Raw genomic sequence first — 21,455 nt, forward strand, 5'->3', positions numbered from 1 at the left:
CAAGGTACTGATGCTTGCCTACAAGACGACCACTGGCACGGCACCAACTTACCTAAACTCACTGGTTAAATCCTATGTGCCCTCCAGAAGTTTGCGCTCTGCAAGTGAACAACGCCTTGTGGTGCCATCCCAAAGAAATTCAAAATCACTCTCACGGACCTTTTCCTGGACTGTGCCCAGCTGGTGGAATGACCTCCCAATCCCAATTCGTACAGCTGAGTCTTTACTAATTTTCAAGAAACGTCTGAAGACTCATCTTTTTCACCTGCACTTAACCTACTAACACCAGTACTTTTCATTTTCTTTGTTCATTTAATTAAAAAAAAAAAATCCTGGCTATGCGTTCTATACTAGACTAACTGAGACTTGTCATGGCACTTGTATACTGTTGTTGTTCTCCTGTTGACCTGACTGCTTCTATTGTTCTCATTTGTAAGTCGCTTTGGATAAAAGCGTCTGCTAAATGATTAAATGTAAATGTAAATGTAAACAGTAAACGATAGCATCGGATGCAATCTGGCAATATTTCTAAGATGGAAGAATGAAATTTTAACAGTATTCAGAACATGTGGCTCAAACATTAGGTTGGCATCGAAAATTACTCCTAGATTCCTCAATTTTACTTTCATACTTTACATACTTTCTGGACGTGTGGTCGAGGCCGCTGAGCTCTATTCCCGGGATTTTGGCGTTCTTCTGACCGCAGGTGTTCCCGTAGCTGTCGTACCCTGATATGAGTCTGGACGCGGCCCCTGTCGCAATGGCAAAGCCACAGATGCAGAGCTGCCACAGAAACACAAGATGATGATCAGCACATGGATCACAACTGGTTTTATGAAGATTTGATCTGAATATCTGAATAAATAATATTTCCATTGATGTATGGTTTATTAGGATCGGACAATATTTGAAGTTTTCCAAATGAATTCTTACCAATGCATATTACTAATCAAAACATAAAGTTTTGATATATTTATTGTAGGAAATGTACAAAATATCTTTCCTTAATATCCTAATGATTTTTGGCATAAAAGAAACATAATAAGATAATTTTGACCCATACAATGTTTTTTTGTTTTTTTTAGCTATTGCTAAAAATATACCCAAGAGACTTAAGACTGGTTTTGTGCTCAGGGTCACAAATAAAGGTATTTTTACCATATAAAACAGACAGCATACCATTTAATTCAAGTAGTTAAGTTGAACAAATGAATTAAAAAACACTTAATTTAAAATTAATTTTGTTTTTAAATATGTGAACTGTATTTCCTACCATGCCGATATTGAAGAGGATGAACAGAAGAAGCCATGGGATATCTGTGCACTTCCTCTGCTCTAAGGGTTTCCACTCACGGCTCTTCTGTAAAGGGAAGTTGACATAGTTGACACATACAAACTCTCTTTTAACATAAAAATATAGCTAAATAAATACACGCATGCATAAATAAATGTTTTTTTTTTTTTAAGTACCGGTCTATGTATGTATGTATATGTATACATATACATATATATACATATATATATATATATATATATACATATTAGGGGTGTAACGATACGCGTATTCGTATTGAACCGTTCGGTACGACGCTTTCGGTTCGGTACGCGGTACGCATTATGTATACCGAACGGTTCGTTGGAGTAATTAATTATATTTGAAAAAAAAAAAAAAGAGAGAGAGAGAGAGAAATATAATGATATGCGTTCAACAAGGTAGCCCAATAACCCAAACAACGTAACAGGCAACGCCCCTGACACTCCCGAAGAAGAAAAAAACACCATCTTATATGTTTATGTTAGGCTACTCAGCAGGCGCTCGCTCACTCAGTACACGCTGAAGGCTCGTTGCAAAATAGCCAATGCGTTTAACAGACTAGAAATGAGAAGATCCTCCAATAACCAACAGGTCTGGTGTTTGGGTGCACTTTGGATTCCCTTTAAGCTATAATGGTGATGGCAAGAGAGTGGTGGATAAAAAAACAACGGTATGTCGCATCTGCAACATGACAGGGTACACCAGCGGGAATAAAAAAAAAAAAAAAAAAAAAAACACCAGCGGGAATATCTGGGATATATGCGTCAGTACTATCTGGGAAAAGACGAAAAAAAGGAGAAACATGCACGCAGCAAACTATCCCTGCAGCATTTAGAAACTATAGCTTACAGGGAATCCAACCCAAACACCAGACCTGTTGGTTATTTTAGGATCTTATATTTCTGGTCTGTTAAAGGCATTCGACATTTTGCAACGAGCCTTCAGCGCGTGCTGAGTGAGCGAGCGCCTTAGGGGCCGTTCACATATCGTGCCTAAAAACGCATGGAAAACGCTAAGCGCGTCTTTCTCCTGAGGCGTCTGTCTTTGCTAAGCAACAATGACGTGCTCTCTCCATGAGACGCGGAAATTTCAGCGAAGGATAAATGGATTTGCAGCTCTAAAAATCGCTTGCAGTAGCTCTGCTACTAAATTTATTTCAAAATTGCAATCCATATACAACTATGATCAGCTGTTCCTTCATCTTGGCTGAGCTCTCAACGTTGTTACGGGAAAGGATGAAGCTGATTGGTTAGTTCTTGTCACATGACCCGCGGTGCGCTTGCGGCATTCTGAAAAGTTGAGATGTTTTTACATTTTGCTGTATCTAAAACGTATCGAACCGAACCGAACCGAACCGTGACATCAGTGTATCGTATCGAACCGAACCGTGAATTTTGTGAACCGTTACACCCCTAATACATATATATATATATATATATATGTGTGTGTGTGTGTGTGTGTGTGTGTGTGTGTTTATGTCCTTATGTATGTTTTAGTTAATTTTTGTGCTTTTGTTTCATTTATTAATTTGTTTTTATTAATTATGTCTATATATTATTAATTTTAGTAGTTTAGTACTCAACTTAAACATGTTTTATATCAGTTAGTTGCAAAGTTAAAAATTTTTAACCATTTTTTTATTTAAAGCTGCAGTCAGTAACTTTTGATGCTCTAGCGGTTAATAAACAGAACTGTTTGCGTCTTGTGGAAAAACATCGTAGCCGGAACTACTTCTCTCTGTTTATGTCTATGAAGAATCACAAAGGTACTGGGTTACTACGCCGCGGTACCCCCGAAGCAATCTAAAATAGTCCGAATATAAACACTTATTATAGGTGTACCCTAGTGATTCAGGACAAGCTAAAAACACGGTTTGGAAAATGGATTCAAGGTGTCCTCGCTTATTATATACATATTGTATACTTTGAACACAAAAAAGTTACGGACCGCAGCTCTGATTGGTTGTTTCTTACCGGGAGCATACTGTTTTTGAAATAAAAATAACAACCAGTCGCAGTTTCCAAAATTGTAAGCTCCTTTTTTTATCCTAAAATCTTGGGGATACTTCAAAAAGTTCAGCAGCACAAAGCAGGAATTAAACAGTGGGAAAGCACCGTAGTGAGTGAATGGGACTGTCTGAACACACCGGACTCGTTCTCAGTGAAACCCGGGGCCTGTACCATGAAGCTGGTTTAGCTGGCTATCCAGGTAAGTTTCAGTTTAGTTTGCACCAATCCTGGGTTTTAAGAACCATGAAAGTGGCTTGGCTTGTAGTGGTGTTAATCACCATAGTACTTATGTTACGTTATGTTCTGGGTTTAGAGATCGCAAACTGAAATTTGACCAATCAGCTTCAAGCAAAGTAACACGTCTGATGCAATAAAGCCACTCCCCCAGTTTCTCTTACTCCAAATTAAAGGACGCTAACAGACGCAACATAGTAAAACAATTTTAAAGATAAAATTGTCTGATTTCTAGAGATGAATATTTTTTTTTAATAATTTTTTTATATGATTTATATAATTATTATACCCTTAATACACAAGCAAGTTTAGTTCAATAATAATTATTTAAAAAAAATTTATTAATATAAACATACAGATTATATATAATAATAGCTTTAAACGTGAATATATATGATGTTTTTTTAAGTTTCCCTCTTTCATGTATAGATCATGTCATCTTGTAAATGTGTTTAAAGTCTTCATATTTTTCAATCTTGTAATCTTTGGTAGTGACTCTCTCGTGAGAAGGGAATCACAGATTCAAGGCATGTGATTGGCTGTTCATTAATGAGGTCACACTTTCATGTGCACTCCATTAACTCCGAATTAAACCTGAGTTTAAAGAGAAAGTTGATGATGGGCTTCATGGTACCAACAAAGCCGGATTGGACCGGTTTGGTTTTGTCAACTCAAAACTAATCCTGTAACCCTGGGTGTGTTCAGCCACCATCATGCTACCGGAAATGAGCTTTACACTGTTGACAAACAAAGCTCTGCATTCATTTATCGTTAGTTTGATGTGATGAAGGCGATAGGCGCAATAGCTCGCTGTATAAAGCACACATCTTTCTTTTTTATAAATTTAGAAGACCCTTGCTTGTATATGAGTGACTTTAATGTGAGTGTTGCGCTCCTAACACTCGTAACTTCATGCAGTGCATGTTCTCGTTCAAGTCAAAAAGTTTCCAGACTCCAATCCGCATGCATTTGCTCGATGTATTTGTTGTGTTTTATGATGTCTTACCTGTGTGCTACCGCAGCATCCCATAATTCCTGAGTTGATGAAAATCACAAGCGCGCGCGGGAGTTAATCAGGGAGTAGACAGCGCGCGCTCAGCGTGTCCTGCTGCAATTTCCGAGGAACGTGGTGTAAAAGTTGCACATAGGTAATTAATACGCACAAATGCCCTTAGAAACAAAGATACGTAGGTTGTAGCAATCACGCAAGAATATAAACACACTCGAGCCGCTAACGTGAGTGTTAGTAAATAGATTAGGGTCTGTTTTTTCAGGATCTGACGTGCAGTAATTCTCTCGTGACAAGGTGAACAAGGCGGAGCTGTCCTCTCCTCCTTTTCTTCGGTCACACGGAAACACGCAACTATGAACAGAACTTATTTCACTCTTCAGCTCCCTCGGTGTGACATTAGCGCAAGCTACTGGGCTCTGACTGTCCAAACTCGAAGATACGTTACTATTAGCACACGTTTCACGTCTGTTATGCCTAGTTAACAGTGAAGGAATCTTGAATGCTCGTTTGAAGAGATTCTTTTGTAATGATTCGGTTAATATGATTCACAAGGAATTGCGAATCACTCGAATGCATGGGATTTATCAACGGTATTAATCTCGGTAATGTCGTTACCAAAATTGTTGCAATACACAAACGTGGTCTATAGTAACCTGATCGACAACAGTGATAAGCTGTAATATAATTTACAAAATAATAACCTATTAACCGTACATTAAAATGCCGCTGGGAACACTTAACTTACCTGGAAAGAATTAGTGAATCACGTCTTTGAAGAGGTTCATTAAACGAGTCGTTCGAACGAACCGATTCTCTACAACGATTCGGACTGTTGAGCTCGTTTTCTGTGACTTTAGCACCATCTATCGAGAAGAAAGTAGTGCGAAAAGTTTTTGGTGTCTGCGACCATTTTATGGTCACATTATGGGAGACATTATGGAGTTCCTACGCAGAGATACAAGACTGTAGAGTTAACTGATGTTACAGTTTGTTCTGATAAACACGTTACCATTGTTTTTGTTTTTTTCTTCGTGGAAAGAATCCAAAAGAACTTAAAATGCAACATTTTCTTTATAGATCAATCAGTAAACCGATTAATCTATCTGTTAGGAAACTACACTTTTTTGAGTTAAGAAAGAAAGACAAAAAATATTTAAAGTTTTTTTCCGTGATTGTGATGCAATTTAAGCCTTTCACTTAAAAGTACACTTTGTGGAAATTATCAACATTTATGTTTCTTAAGAAAACATGCATTAAGCCATATTTTAAAAAAGGGTTTAATTTTTCTTTTCTTTTTTATGCATGTTTGGCTGCATGTTTCTTAAGCCTCTTCTTAAAAAATAAATAAATAAAAATCAGTCTATATGCATCAATATATATATATATTGAAATCTGCATTTATCCTACAAGTGCACCTCCAGAAAGTTTGTCATCGACTAACATTTCAGTAACATTATTTATTGCAATTCTCTCTTTTTTTCTACTCTCATAACAGAAAAGGCACACAGGACTGACTGAAATAGCTTTTTAATATTTAAAATGTAAACACATACATTGTCACACAGAAAATAATGGCCACGGTGGGACATCTAAAATTGTCTGTTAACCTTTTGTTACACACAAAATGTCCTGTTTGTGAATCGTGAAGGTCAAGACCAGTTTAACATTATAAAGTGCTTCAGTTTTGGACCAAGGAAAGTATGCCTTTCTGCTTCTTCCATGTCGTTCAATGTGCAGCAGGGATTGTTGCTTAATTTCTGAAGGTGTTTGACTGAAAAGCACCTTGTGGATTTGGAAAATAATCTCAATCTGTAGCACCTCATTGCTTTTGGTCACTTCACGCTGCAGGCGAACACTGGTGCTATTGGTCGAGATCTTAAAAGTGGTATAATAAACAAAACTTAAGCTTTTAGGATTGGGAGGCACATCCTGAAATATTAACTCCAGCACTAGAGGCCTATGAATGTCATTTCTTTGTCTCTCAAGGCCTTATTGTACGATAAAACTCGTTTCAAAACACATGGTGTAGAAAACAATTTAAAAAAAGTAACATTTAGTAGCTTGCTGAGAGCCACTATACCATAACATCCAACACTTGATCCTAAGTTCATCTGCTATGATTTTAAACCACCTGACCTGGTTTGGCACAGACATGATTTGTTTCTGTATGAACACTCTTCTGCTTTCTGCCCATTGTGGACACAAAACAACCACGAAGTCCCACTAAACTCGGCTCAAGATCAGTGAACATCTGTTGAAACCCATATAGAAATACATCAGGATGACAAAGCTGGAACATGCTTGAGCTTACGATGGAGTCCTAAACACGTCATCCACGTAAAAAGCATGCAATTAACTTCTTAAGTCGTCCGCTCCGTCTTCACAGTAGACGTTAATACCACCGAAGCTATGATGACAGTGTGTGCTCCACGCTTCGAGTCCATTAGCGGAGTGTTGTTTCAAGGCACGACACTCTCAAACACTTGACAATAATAACAATAGTGAAACATTGCACGTCGTTGCATCAAAATATCTTATGGTTATAAAATGCATGTCTAAAAAAAGTAAAGTACAAAGAACAAGAGTAGTTGCTGAAATGCAAAGTTTGAAGCCTGCGCCAAATGAGATGAACTTCGGCCCTGAATTAACATTAGATCTCATTGGCAGTGTTTGCTTGATATTTTCGCAGATGTCTTTTCAATCAAACAATCACTGCGAACAGCTTCAAGTTTCCTCTTGACGGAGAGACGAGCACCAGGCTCTGCCTCGCTGTCATCAGCGTTCATTTTACTTCAATCTTCTTTTTTTTGCATTGATTTGCATTGTCTGTTTCAGTAGTGTGCTTCAGGTCCAGCGCCCTCTTGTGGGCACAAACACACAGAGCTGAAAATTGAACAAAAAACTAAAAAGTAGTACAAAAAATGACACGCTAGTCCCATGAAGGTGGATTGTTGTATTCATCGAACAGCGTATCACACCACAGTCTCTTTGGCCTTCTCGTCCACGAGGAAGGCATTCAGATGAGACATTTCCACGATTGCATCGTTTTTGTTAATGGAAATGTCTTTTAAGTGGTCCTCGTCACTTTGGTCCTTGGCAAAATTGACAAATACCTAAAATGAACAGACAAACAGAGTGAGTCACAACAGATTACACTTAGTGCGGTAATTTTAATTTAGTTTTTGTTCCATATTTTACTGCAAATTTGTAGGTTTTGCTATTCAGCAAACTTCAGTTTTTTTTAATTTATTTTTTTACACTAACGTTCAAAAGTTCGCAAGATGTTTTAATATTTTTGATTGCAGTTTCTCGTGTTCACCAAAACTGCCTATATTTGGTAAAACAAAGTAGAACTATATTATTGTGAAATAAAATAACTTAATTTTTGCTTCATTAATTCCTTTTGCTTATTATAACAGTTATATTACAAAATATAAAATATTACCATTTCAAACTAATTTTATAATTGCCTTTTTTGCTTAATTTTTTTGTTTATTTATTTTTGCTTATTATGACAGTAATATTTTAATAATATTACAATTTAAAATAATGTAATTTTATAAAAGCTTTTTGGTTTAATTTTCTCCTTATTTGAATTGTTGCTTTTATATATATATATAAAAGCAACAATTCAAATAAGGAGAAAATTAAACCAAAAAGCTTTTATATATATTTTATATATATATGAGTGTGTGTGTGTGTGTTTGCTAACAACAGTAATATTATGAATTATTGAAATATTAAAATTTAAAAGAAATAATAAATAACTTAAATTTTATCATTTGTTTTGCATATTATAACAGTCATATTATAAAATATTGAAATATTATTAGAATAACTGTTTTCTGTTGTAATATATAGACATGTAATTTCTAGCATCATTCCTCCAGTCTTCAGTTTCACATGATCCTACAGAAATCACTCTAATATGCTGATTTGCTGCTCAAGAAACATTTCTTATTATTAATGTTGAAACAAGTTGTGTAACTTAGTATTTTTGTTGAAACAGTTGAAACAGATTTTTTAAAGACGTTTAAAAAAAATTGAAAAATAAATATTTTATTATAAATGTCTTTTTGGCACTTTTGATCAATTGATGCATCCTTGTGGAAAGAAAAGTATTGATTTCTTTTAAATATATATATATTTAATATTCCATAGAGCTCTCTTACTTGATCTAAAGTGGTCTGTGAGACGGAGTAGTCCTCGATGTGGAGCTGCTCTTTGTTCTTGGAGAGGAGGCTGAAGATGCGGGCGAGGGATGTCAGCGACGAGGGCAGCTGGTACTGCAGCATGTTCCTGTGCTTCTCCTTCAGCGTGCTTCCCGGCAGCTCCCGCTCGATGAACTCCATCACCGGCTCCAGCTGCGGATCGGCCCCCGTCACCCGCAGGATGATGGTGTACCCGTCACCGAACCTAGAACAGCCCCAGCAAAAGAGCTCAGCCAGCTGATTCAAAAGAGTCGATTCTCTGGAATGATTCAAAATGCTGTTGTGTAACTGCGTACTTGTTCTTTAAGTGCTGCACACTGCCCAGACAGCGGAACCTGCCGTTCACCATGATGGCCATGCGAGTGCAGAGCGCTTCACACTCCTCCATACTGCAGAAAAACACAGCAAAGTCATGCAAAGAAGTCAGACTGAAGGAATAGCTCACTCTGACTGAGGTACTCTCTCACCTGTGTGAGGTCAGGACAACCGAGCGTCCCTCTTTAATGATGCTGAGGATGCAGTTCCACAGGGCCCGCCGGGCTTTGGGGTCCATCCCAGTGGTGGGTTCATCCTGTAACCACATCGACAGCCAGGTTAACCATCGCCCACAAATTGAGCAGGAAACACAAGCAGAACACCATAAAGAGCGGGAAGAGCGTGATCATGTTCCTCTGCTCTGATTGACGGCCAGCAGGAAACTGGAGCACTGCACTGCCTCGCTTTAACTGCTAAATGCAACCCGGTTCCTTGGGAATTAAACGCTTTATGGTGTATTAAAATGTGCCAATGTGTGGGTATCGCTTTTGTTCTGGGAAAACTAGGTCTGCCAAAAGGCCAATCTGTTACACAACAGCACTTAACAGCACATAAGATCTTTCCATGAAATGCAAATGACCTATATAGACCCGTGTTTTGGGGAGTTTTTGAGTAAAAATACATATTTTTTAGTGGTTTTGAATTCAGTGAAATAACGTTTTTGATGGATAATGCTCTTTGCAGCCAATAATTCACCTGACAAAACATAGCTTTTTTTATTTTATTCAGCTTTTCTATATTTTGACAGCCATGTACAATTTCTTTAGTTTCTTTAAAATGTTGATAATACTTAGCTTTTATTTTTATTTTTTTATATAGCTTATATTTATTTTGCTATACTTGGCAATATGCACAACTGCATAATTTGTCCTTCCTTTCAAATGTCAATAATACAATATAATATAATAATTATTGAATGAATAATTCAAATGAATTTTTCATTTTGCTATACTTTTACTAATTATGCACAATTGTATAGTTGCGTCTGCAATGCATTTGTATTTTATTTGGCATTTTATGCATTTTATTATTTACATGTAGCCTTCTTCCCTGCTCTCCAAATCATTACAAACCTGTGATAAATTTTTGGATTATGATGCACTAAGCTGAATAAATGATCATACAGTTAGTTGCACACTCACTAAGAACACCACTGGCGGTCCTCCGATGAGAGCCATAGCGGTGGAGAGCTTCCTCATGTTTCCTCCGCTGTAGCTGCCAGCAGCTTTGTCTACATATTTCATCAGGCCCAGTTTACGAATGCCCCAATCTGCCACCTGCAACCAACAAACAACCAATCAGATCCCTCGATAACCAGCTGCAACATCAGTAGTCAGACTTTCCCTTTCAATAGCAGCTACAAACGGACCTCGCACACTTCCTTCTCTGGGACGCCCCGCAGAATGGCGTAAAACTCCAGATGTTCTCGTCCAGTCAGCAGGTCGTTGATGGCATCAAACTGCGGACAGTAGCCCATGTTCTGATGCACTTCATCGATCTCCGTCAGCACGCTGCAGAAGACAAGCCAAGAGTTTGGCGGTACTATTATGAAAACTGTCATGAAATACATTTTTTGAAATGTTATGTAAGTGCCACTAATACTGGAACACAATGTGAGCATTATTTTTAGGATTACTCCATCATATTAACAACCTCAAAGTCACAAGACCCAGTGTTTAAAGTATTAATTGAACCGTTTTAATTTATGCACCTCTTTCCTGCCAAGTAGGCCTCTCCGCTAGTGACAACCGAATCTCCTGTGAGCATCTTGAAGGTGCTCGTCTTTCCAGCTCCGTTCACACCGAGCAACCCAAAACACTGACGAGAGAACATTATATAATCAGCATTGGTTTAATCATACAACACCAGGCTGAAATAAACAAAAAGCTATTATTTATTAGCTAAGAAGATGATCTCACCTCCCCTGGTGGGATGCCCACACACAGTCTGTCAACAGCTGGCTTCTGCTTTCTCTTATAAACCTACAGGATGAGCGATATTATTATAGAGCTGAACAACAACACTGATGCAATAATTACTGGCTTGAGCCACCTTAGTAAATGTCAGAAAAATAACTGAAAAACAGAATGTAGATGGAATCTTCTAGAAATACATGTGTGTGTGTGTGTGTGTGTGTGTGTTTGTCACAGACCTTGGTAAGCTGTTTGAGCTCCAGGATATCAGTGTGTCCTCCTCCGCACAAGATCCTCTGCCTCTCTCTGGCCACATCCTCATCCTCCTCTCCGATCGGCTTCAGTTTAGTGCTGACCGACCTATATCAATACCAGAACATTACATACAATACAAACACATGCCCTTGTTTTGCACTGAAGTATGAACGTATCATCACCTGGCCTTGATGCAGAAACGGTACTGGATAAGGACGGTGATGCAGAAGAAAATCACGCCTTCTATGGCCATGGCAAAGAGATTCTTGCCCACCATGTCCCACGCCAGAGGAGAGCGGAAGCGATTCTCGCCTGAAAACATGCACAAATATGTCAGTAGAAGCAGAGACAGAGTATGATGTGTTGCGTGCATGCTGCTGAAGTAACGATGCAATGCTCCAGTAAGTATAGACATACACAGCACACACAAATATGGTTAAAAAATGTTCAGTTTTCAGTCAGTCAGTAATTAGACTGAACTTTTGAGTCATTATTTTTTGGTATTGAAAAACACTGCCAAAGTAGGCTGCTCGCTAGGTTTTGGAAACACGCCAAGGTCTACAAATTAAATTCAGCTTCATACGGCCTTGATGTGTTTCTTAGAATGCGACTATGTTCCGAGGAAAACGTGTTTGAGCAGCTGCAGTCCTAATGCCTTTCCATGGAAATGATCCAGGACTTGTTATGTCCACATCTAGATGTCCCTTTGACCTGGGCCTCTAACCAAATCAATATCAGCAATCATTTAACAAACAATATCTGTGGGAAAACACTTTCAGCTGTCTGTTTGTGTCACGATCATTAGATGGAGTGCCCATGAACTTCAGTAGAGGGCACTCCAATCCGGACAATTCCACATCAACCACCAGATGTCACTCGGACTCTAGCACCTCTCATCTGTTGCACCACACCCGAACTACATTCCCCATGAGTCACTGCATCACAATCACCCTGCCACACCTGCACATCATTCCTCAGCCAATTTCCTTGCCACACCTGCACCTCATTTACACACACATAAAAGCAGCACACTCTCTGCAGAAATTCTAAATGAACATTCTAAAAAGAACATTATTCAACCAAATGATAAAGGTTTGATTAGTTCTACTAAAGAGTGTATTTGTGAGAATCATACACACCGAATCTCTCCAGAGCGTCTGCCATAGCTTGGTTCTTCACCATGTCAATGAGTCCTCTGCCCAGACAGAAGTGAGGGAAGATCAGGAACACGTTCTTCAAGATGTCGTTGATGCCGCCAATCTCCTGAAAAAACAAAACATTGAGGAGAAACCACGGTTAATTTAGGGCTTTGAATTACGTAACATATATAATCCAGGACATCTGAGAAATATGAATTTACATTGCTGCCGAAAAGCTCCAGGACGAATGTGGATACGCTGCCATTTATTCCAATGAGGATGTTAACGCTGGTCAAAACCACATACGCTGTACTGGGAATCTTAAAGAAGAATGATGCTGGGTACATCAGGGGTGTTATGGACCACCTAGATGGACACAAACAAATGCACATGGCCAAAGCTTTCATATTAGTGACATATTTTTAGATATCTCATATATATAGTCTATAAAAACCTAATCTATAAAGTTTGGGGTGTGTAAGATTTTAATGTTTTCTAAAGAAGTCACCAAGGTTGCGTTCGTTTGATCGAAAATACAGTAAAAACTGTAAAAATGTGGAATATTATTAAGATTTAAAATAACTGTATCTTGTTTGAAAATATTCTTAAACTGTAGTTTATTCCTGAGATGCAAAGCTGAGATTTCAGCATCATTACTCCAGTTTACATGATCCTTAAATAATTCTACTATGCACTTCTGTCTATCAATATCTGTGGAAACCTTGCTACATCTTTTCAGGATTTTTGATGACTGGAAATTCAAAAGTCAACATTCTTTCAAATAGAAATCATCTGTAAAATTAATTTTGATTTCTTCCATAGAAAAAAACTTACTGACCATAACCTTTTGAACAGTAGTGTATAATAAATAGTAAAGGCTACTGGGCTGATGTTTTGTGTCTTACCCATAGAGCAGCAGCAGGAGGGCGAGAACAGGAAGATTGGTGGAGGACACGTAGGCCTCTTGCTGGAAACAGACGAAGATGATGATGACCAGGGTCGCTGGGACAATGTAGTTGCACTGAAGGACAAACATGCAATCAGTCAAAGGGTATTTGAACAGATGTTGATACGTTTGTAATAAAAACACTTGACTTGATCCTCACCATGTCCCACACAAAGTTGGCCAGCCAGTAGAGGAAGGGCTGCACTCCGCTGATGAACTGCATGTGTTTGGCTTTATTCACTCTCTCCTGGATGAGGAACACCACAAAGCTGGCCGGGACGAAAGACATGGCGAAGATGACGCAGATGGACACCAGCACGTCGACTGAGGTCGTCATTCTGGGAAGCAGATGGGGTCAAAGGTCAGAGATGTCAAGACTGTGTGTGTAAATGGAGTGGAGCATGAGCTGCGCTCCGGGTTACTTACAGTGCCACCTGTGAGAGCTGCTCTTTGGTGAGGTTGAGCGGATGGTTAAATGCTTTGATGCCGAATTTGGACTGATCCAGGCCGGGGGGAAGATTAGCACGCAGGACGGCATTGTTCATGACATTGAGGAAGGCTCCCATACTGTGCCAGCCCTTGTTATTGAACCAGATCTGCAAAAGCACACAATCGTGTCACTCTTCTCACTCTTATAAACCAACAAAAGCCCTTACAGCTGCTTGACATTGTGCTATCAGCCATGTTTATGAGGCATAATAATAGACTGTCCATCTACAAAAATAGATTCACTTTGGCCTCAACTGACAGTGTTTCATTGTGTCTCTAACAGCCTCCACCACTATAAAGGACATTAAGACCTGTGAATAAATGTATTTTCTTTTTGCAATTTTACACATGCAGTTTTTATTTATTTTGGACATTTAATTTTTTATGTAGTTCTTTATTCTATATTTAGTGCAGATGCAACTTACAATTTAAGAAATATATATATATATATATATATTAATCTATACTTTATCTATATTTATATATTCATGTAATGTATAAATAAATATATTTAAAATATAAACATCAATTTTTTTCTAAAATTTATAAATGCATGTGTGTGTGTATTTATATATATATATTTTTTTCTATCAAGTTATTTATATACTTTTATTTCTTTATATATTTCGATTATTTAAATATCAATAATATTAGTCATTATAGACTTAAAACAAGGACATAAATACCTTACATAATCAAGCACTAGTAAGTTTTGTGAAGTCTTTATTTTACAACTTATAAAAAAATGTGTGCGCTTTCATCATGCCCATGACAAACATGACATCTATGTCAGTAAGGTCAGACAAATACATCCAGTCAGTACTCACCTTCACATTGTTCTTGGTATCGAGACCTCGGATGAAAGTCGACAGGCTTCCCAGAAAGCGGTCAGCCGCGGTTCCCTGTGGGTTGCACAATAAAAACAGGTTGAAAGCTGGTAAATCCCAAACATTGGGCAACAACTGCTTTAATGTTTATGACCACTAGCTGGTGTTTAAACATCAGTCATAAACCTAAGACGGGTGACATACCGTTTGAAGACTGAAACGGTTACGAATGTGAGCGATGGCAACAGTGATCTCATCGCCAGGGGGGAGGGCCTGAGAGCTTCTAGCACCCAATGAGAATCCACCATACCTGCAAAACAGCCAATGAGAAACAGATTAGCGGCCCAGATCTTCCACTGGATTCTCATCATAATAGATCTGCACTGATAAGTTTACCTGAATTCGTTGACCCAGAGCTTGTTCTTCAAGCTGAACAGACAAAACAACACAACACAGAGTTAGGAGAATGAAAACCAGGAGCACCATGCAAGCCTTCACTTCTGGATTGTCTTCATTTACCTTTTCCCAATAATCTGTGCATATGTTTTCACCAAGTAGTCTGAAATGTTTCTGCCGGTCAGATTCTGCAGGGTTTCATTAATGGTGACTTTGATCTAAGGGAAATCAGAAGAGATCGTTGTACTGTCATTGAAACGTAATAAAGCGATACTGCTATAGAAGAAGCACAGTATTTGGTGAATATGTCTACCTGAGGCGGCGGCAGACCCCCTGCGCCTGGCGGACACTCGGGAAGCATCTTTTTGCTTCCTTCACAGCTGCACTCACACAGAGGCGATGGGTTTTCCATACTCCAGTTCCCTTTGACGAAGATGTCCTGAATGGTCCTAGGAATCTCTGGAACCATCCAGTCTCCATCTTTAATCGGACATGATTTGCTACTTTTCACAAAAAAAAAGAAAAAAAAATATTCTACTTATTGGATACTTTAAAAGATTATGAAAGCCTGTTGCTGCCACTGAATAACAAATATAAAAGGCAACTGTGACTTCTTATTTGACAATTCTGACTTTTTTCTTTCAACTGAACTTGCAATTGCAATAGTTTATATCTTGCAATTCTGACTTTTTTTCTTGCAATGCTGACTTATTTTCTCAGAATTGTGAGATAAAATGAAATTTGCGAATTTTACAGTCAAATATAGATTTTTTTTAAATTTTGTTTAGATTTTGTTTATATCTGTGAGTTTATATCTCACAGTACTGACTTCATAATTCGCAATTGCATACAAATTCGCAATTCAGATTTTCTTTTCTCACAGTTGTGACTTTATATCATGCAATACTGACTTCTTGATGCACAATTAATAGTTTGAAAATATCTAGAAATTCAAAGGTGAAAAAGTCAAAATTTTTATTCGGTGGCAGAAACCAGGTTTCATGCAAATCTATATAGATCATTTCTGATAATTGATAAAATCGCTAAATAGAGAGATCTCTGATAATAACTAAATAATTTAAATAAAGGACTGGGAATTTTCATAGTTGATTTTCAAATAAAATAAAGATTCAATTAAATATAAGACTCTTCTAGATGCAAGTTGATTCATTAATATTTTTCATTTCTAACAAAGTAATATTGAAAAAAAAATTGATGACTCACGCAGCGTTTTTCTGGTCTGTACATTGTACATTGTAAGCGGGATTGTCCATCAGAGCTTCAAGTAACTTGTTCGTGTGTCTGTCTTCTGGTGCGTCATTGCTGTAGTCAGAAACCAGTCATTAGATTCTCAGAGGATGATGGGAATTAAAGCACAGATGCAAGTGTGTGGATGGTAGCATATACCTGATGAAGGAGAACTGCTCCTCATACATGCTGGGCTCCAGAGCAAGACTGGGATACTTTCCGAAAGGAGGGACAATGAGGCTGAAGACCAGAGCGATGCACACGAACACAGCGGGAAGCACAATCTGGAAACACACGTTTTTAAGTAGGTCTATATTACATTTAAAGATCTGCAAACAGACAACACAGAATATTGTATGAAGACCATACCTGAGCAAAGAAACCTTTCCGGGAACGTCTGGCATACAGGAAGCGTTTCCAGAGCAAGGCTACAAACTGCTGTCTCTTCAGACTCCAGCCCTTCACCTGGTACGACCCTTTCCCATCAGCACCACCCAGCCAGTCCGTCTCACGAGATTCTGCAGGTGCACATCAACCACAAACTGTTTAAGAATCATAATATTACTTACCAAATGCCCTATCTTCCAGTAAATAAGCAAAAGGAATATTAATATATTTTCATATCATATGAATGCACCAAAATAAGAATACATAGCATTAAAATGAAGGAACAAATTAATCACTGAATCAGTTTCAAACTAATTAACTAAAACAGACAGTTTGAAGTGAATCACAGAAATAAAAAGAATGAACAAATAAAAATAAACAACATTTAAAAAAAAAAGAATTTACAAAAGCGCATTCAAATCAGTACTGTTATAAATGTACACTAAAATAAACATTAACTGCAATAAAATAAAATATAAAAATAACATTATTTTAGTTATTTGCCAAGGCACTATTTATAAATTTAGCTTTAATTTCACAAAAAATGCTAAACAAATCTGACATGAAAAAATAAAAACAACAAAATCAAAAACTAAATTATTAAAACATGAACTAAAATTTTATTAAAAAAACATAAAAGTAACTATAAAAGCAAAATTAACTATAAAACAGTAAAAATGAATGTGGAAATTAAAAAAAATGAAACAGTACAATAGTGTAAAATAACATTGATTCAAATGAAAAAGTAAAAAAATCAAATTGAAAATACCAGCCATGCTGTAGAACACATATGGAGTGACATCAAACGTGAGATGATGGTTCAGATTTCAAAATATATTTAAAGTAAGTGGGATGGATGAAGGATGGGTAAAGTAACTACCTGGATCACCTTCAGAGTCATTGAAATCAAAGTCATCTTCAGTGAAAGGCTTCAGGCAGCTCTGATGGTCACCAAAAGCATGTCTGCGGTTCCTGCGTGCGGGTATAATCCCATCTGATCCACAACAAACGGGAGTAAGTCATGTGTTTCCAGAGACACTACTGCTAAATTTTTACATAAACCATTGACAATGTGTTCGGTTTCACCTGACATCTCAGCATCAACACCGTTGTCCTCTGCCACTTTGAGGAAAATCTGCTCAACATAATCAAATGCAAATCAATTATAATCGCATTCTTGCATGAAACGAACCCAACGAAGTAAAGAGATTTGAAATCTTTGCAATGATTCGTTACCTCCTCCAGGGTTGTGTCAGAGATGCCGTAGCTAGAAATGCCGAGGTCAGTGAGCCGGTCGTCGATCTCATGGAAGAGCTCCACAAACGCTCCGTCTTTGGCCGACTCGTAAGGCAGAACGTAAGTGATCTCGTGCCCGAGATCTTCAACCAGTCTGGCTGTAGGAACGTGCTTGAAAATCACATTGGAGATCAAGGAGATGTCTGTAATATGGAAAGAGTTGAGAAAACATTACAAATGCGTGTAGTACTAGTGCTTTGCTCCAAAACCAATGGGATAGAAATAATATTATAACAATTTTTTGATGAACTACCTCTTTAAGGGTTTATTAACTTTATATATAAGTGTAATTTTTGTATTCTTTATAGTATTTTAATTAAATATTTTTAATTAGATTATAATTTTTTGATTTTTGGTTTTCAATTACTGGTTAATTTCCAGTAAGTTTTTTGCACTTTTAGTTATTTAGTAATTTTAGTGCTTCAGCTTAATTTCATTTCGTTTAGCTGCCAAAGCAACATTTAAATTTTTTTAGATTTTCGTTCAATTTTTAGTTTTAATTTTTCTTAATTTCACTTTTAGTTTTATTATAAGTTCAGTTTTTTTAGTCAGTAAGCACAGTGATTGAGCTTAAGCTTATTTCAGTTACTTGCTCATCAACATTTCAAATTTTAGTTTTCCATTTAATATTTATTTTTATTTCAGTTTTATTATTATTATTATTATTTTAAGTTAGTAATTTTAGTGATTCGGTTAGTTTTTTGGTTAGTTTATGTTTTCCACGTAACATTTCTATGTTATTTACATGTATTTATTTTAGTTCAGCTTTATTTTAATTAACAAAGTAGTGGAATAGTGTTAGTTATGATAATGGCCCAGCTATATACCTATTGTGGTGGTTTCACTTTCATGGTCGCTGCCCAGTCCAGCATCAGAGCTGCTGTCAGATACACTGTCCTCCTGCAGAGACAATGCAAATCACAAAATATGGCACCAAGAAAACTTTAGACTGGTTCAGTGATATAAATATGGAGATTCTCTAATAGCCAAATACCTTCTTAAGGCTTGCTTTGGAGTAGGAGACGGTGCTGCTGGAGGTGCGGCAGGAGCTGACCGAGAGATCGAAGTCCTTCTTCACCAGCGTCAGGTAATATCCCGTCCCCAGCTGGGTCTTGAGGAACAGAGAGGAGCCCACACAACACAGCTTCCCGTGGGAGATGATGGCAATGCGATCCCCCAGGATATCGGCTTCGTCCATGTGGTGGGTGGACAGGATGATGGTGCGTCCTGAAGGTAAAACCACACGACTTAATGGACGTTTCAGGAAGATCAACACGACAGTGTTTGCTAACACAGAATCTGCCTACCTTGGCGATACTTGAGCAGCAGGTCCCAGATGCCCCGGCGAGCGTAAGGATCAACTCCAGCTGTGGGCTCATCCAGGATCACGACCTTTGACCCTCCAACAAACGCCAGTGCTACTGATAACTTCCTCTGCATTCCTCCTATAAGGACAATAACACTTAGTTCTGTTACAGTTTCATCATAATGTAACGTCCTCCCTAGTGCTACGAGCCTCCAATTTGTTTGTAAAGAAGGACAAAACAAATCGGGGGCTCGTCCGGGATATGAACCCGCATGGAGGAATGAGAAGGAAACGAAGAGAAACAAAACTATACAAAACATAGCAACAATTTAATTTACATACGCCAAACATAATACATAAACATTACGTCCAGGGGTGTAACACTAGTGACATTATATGAGTACTTTTCTACTACAGTACAGTTATAGTTTTACTGTATTTTTTTATTAAATAAATGCAGCTTTTATGAGCCTAAAAAATAACAAATCGTATAAATGTTACAGCAAACTCTCTGCCGTTACACAGTCTACTTTCCGTACCTGAGAGCTGGCTGGTGCGAGATTTGCGTTTATGAGGCAGGCCGAGGTCCATCACGATCTGCTCCATCTCCGACTTCACCTTCTCCTCAGACAAACCCTTCAGACTTGCATAAAACCAGATGTGCTCCTCCACGGTGAGCCTGAAACACATTAACAAGAACATTGTCTAAAACTTAAAGCTGCTTATTATTTATTATTTTGTGTTGCATACAAAAAACCTGAGCTATTAAAATCAGTTTTTGGTGTAGCGTACATGCTAAATAGGACGTTATGCTGCGGACAGACGCCCAGGTTTTGGCGTATAGTGTTCAGATCGGTGCGGATGTCTTTGCCCTGGATGTAAGCGGTGCCCGAGGTGGGAGGAAACAGGCCAGTGAGGATAGACCTAAGGAAACAAGAAATATCGAGCTTATCTTATTTACAGCATCACATTATTAACGTCAGATATAAAAGGATCCGAGTTGTCGTACATGGTTGTGGTTTTCCCAGCACCGTTGTGACCCAGGAAGGAGGTGATCTGACCCTCATAAAAACCCAGAGTCAAATCGTCCACTGCTAGTTTGCCGTTGCTGTAAACCTTCACCAGGTTCTCGATGTAAACACCTGGATCCAGGTGAGCCGGTTCTTCTTCAATGCACACAGCTAGAACACAGATCAAACTTTCTTCAGTCTTTGCATGCAGTATTTAGATTTTTCATGTCAACCAATTTTATTTTTCTCCATCATGAAAATGTTAGTGTATATAAGAGCATTCTGGAATGTTAAGATATATGTATATATATACATTTTAGTTTTTGGTTTCTCTACCTTCAGCATTTTCTTTCTTGTTGGTCGGTGCTGATGTTATCCCCCCACATTTCTCTCCGCACCAGTATGACTTGGTGAAGGGGAAGTACCAGGGTCGAGGGATGCCGTATTGACCTGTCAAAATGTGACGTTTTTAGAAACCATGAGAAACTTCCCCAAGCTGTCAATGTCTTGAAAGTGCATCTGTTCAAATAGCCACGTACCTGGAAACACAGCTTCAATGTACCAGGTCATGACGGCGTAGAGCAGCGAATCGAAGAACATGAGCGAGATGGATGTGGTGAGACTGTAGCTGTCCTCCTGCATGGGGCTGGAGAGCAGGTTACTCCACTGGATGCCCACACCCTGCTCCTCGAAAAGAGCAAAGTACTCACAGCCGAAGCCGAACGCCACCGGGGACAAGAGGCTCTGAGGAAAGATGGACAGAGGCGTTCAATACACGACAGGAAACACCCATAAACTGCAGAGGTCAGGGGTGTAGAAAATGGAATACAAGTGAACAATAAAAAATAAGATGAAATAAAGAATAGAAATTGATTAAAATAATAAAAATAAACAATTAGATGAAAATAAATGAATAAAAATGTGATAATAAATGTATAAAAACTAAACCAAAAATAATTTGGATGAACTCAATAAAATGTGTATACTGTAGAATTTTTATAAAATTGTTAATAATAATAAAAAAGTAAATAAATACTTAAAAAATACATAAAAATGATACTGAAATAAACATTAATAAAATGAGATTAAAATAAAACAATAATATATAATAATAAAAATAATAATAAATAATACATTAAATAAATTA

The 21,455-nt window shown here is 37.8% G+C and overlaps 2 protein-coding genes across 3 annotated transcripts in view; both read right to left on the reverse strand.

Annotated features, from left to right (window-relative positions):
- Positions 1–443: 443 nt before the first annotated feature.
- On the reverse strand, positions 444–5,073 carry LOC113084555 (choline transporter-like protein 1). The gene is made up of 3 exons (XM_026254883.1): positions 4,565–5,073; positions 1,274–1,360; positions 444–783 (listed from the first exon to the last, which is right to left on the reverse strand). Exons 1-3 carry the CDS (start codon positions 4,586–4,588, stop codon positions 574–576), a joined length of 321 nt encoding a protein of 106 aa, XP_026110668.1. The 5' UTR covers positions 4,589–5,073; the 3' UTR covers positions 444–573.
- Positions 5,074–6,081: 1,008 nt separating this feature from the next.
- The window catches only part of LOC113084554 (ATP-binding cassette sub-family A member 1-like), a 33,252-nt gene continuing 17,878 nt past the window's right edge, over positions 6,082–21,455 (reverse strand). The window contains exons 17-50 of one of the 2 annotated variants that reach the window (XM_026254882.1): positions 20,848–21,052; positions 20,645–20,758; positions 20,308–20,479; positions 20,091–20,222; positions 19,838–19,977; positions 19,300–19,437; positions 18,987–19,219; positions 18,820–18,892; positions 17,933–18,135; positions 17,783–17,831; positions 17,577–17,690; positions 16,679–16,827; positions 16,469–16,593; positions 16,286–16,384; positions 15,375–15,561; positions 15,185–15,279; positions 15,062–15,094; positions 14,870–14,975; positions 14,666–14,740; positions 13,776–13,945; positions 13,510–13,687; positions 13,309–13,424; positions 12,625–12,769; positions 12,404–12,527; positions 11,447–11,576; positions 11,249–11,369; positions 11,016–11,078; positions 10,808–10,914; positions 10,466–10,607; positions 10,239–10,373; positions 9,249–9,352; positions 9,078–9,170; positions 8,743–8,986; positions 6,082–7,683 (exon numbers count right to left, since the gene is read on the reverse strand). In XM_026254882.1, the coding sequence (XP_026110667.1) occupies positions 7,543–7,683; positions 8,743–8,986; positions 9,078–9,170; positions 9,249–9,352; positions 10,239–10,373; positions 10,466–10,607; positions 10,808–10,914; positions 11,016–11,078; positions 11,249–11,369; positions 11,447–11,576; positions 12,404–12,527; positions 12,625–12,769; positions 13,309–13,424; positions 13,510–13,687; positions 13,776–13,945; positions 14,666–14,740; positions 14,870–14,975; positions 15,062–15,094; positions 15,185–15,279; positions 15,375–15,561; positions 16,286–16,384; positions 16,469–16,593; positions 16,679–16,827; positions 17,577–17,690; positions 17,783–17,831; positions 17,933–18,135; positions 18,820–18,892; positions 18,987–19,219; positions 19,300–19,437; positions 19,838–19,977; positions 20,091–20,222; positions 20,308–20,479; positions 20,645–20,758; positions 20,848–21,052 (4,455 nt within the window). In that variant the 3' untranslated portion in view covers positions 6,082–7,542. Of the gene's footprint in view, positions 7,684–8,742; positions 8,987–9,077; positions 9,171–9,248; positions 9,353–10,238; positions 10,374–10,465; positions 10,608–10,807; positions 10,915–11,015; positions 11,079–11,248; positions 11,370–11,446; positions 11,577–12,403; positions 12,528–12,624; positions 12,770–13,308; positions 13,425–13,509; positions 13,688–13,775; positions 13,946–14,665; positions 14,741–14,869; positions 14,976–15,061; positions 15,095–15,184; positions 15,280–15,374; positions 15,565–16,285; positions 16,385–16,468; positions 16,594–16,678; positions 16,828–17,576; positions 17,691–17,782; positions 17,832–17,932; positions 18,136–18,819; positions 18,893–18,986; positions 19,220–19,299; positions 19,438–19,837; positions 19,978–20,090; positions 20,223–20,307; positions 20,480–20,644; positions 20,759–20,847; positions 21,053–21,455 lie in introns of both variants that reach the window. The other variant, XM_026254881.1, reaches the window with a different exon arrangement.

The sequence above is a fragment of the Carassius auratus genome, unplaced genomic scaffold (genome assembly GCF_003368295.1).
Source record: "Carassius auratus strain Wakin unplaced genomic scaffold, ASM336829v1 scaf_tig00040184, whole genome shotgun sequence".
Lineage (NCBI taxonomy): Eukaryota > Metazoa > Chordata > Actinopteri > Cypriniformes > Cyprinidae > Carassius > Carassius auratus.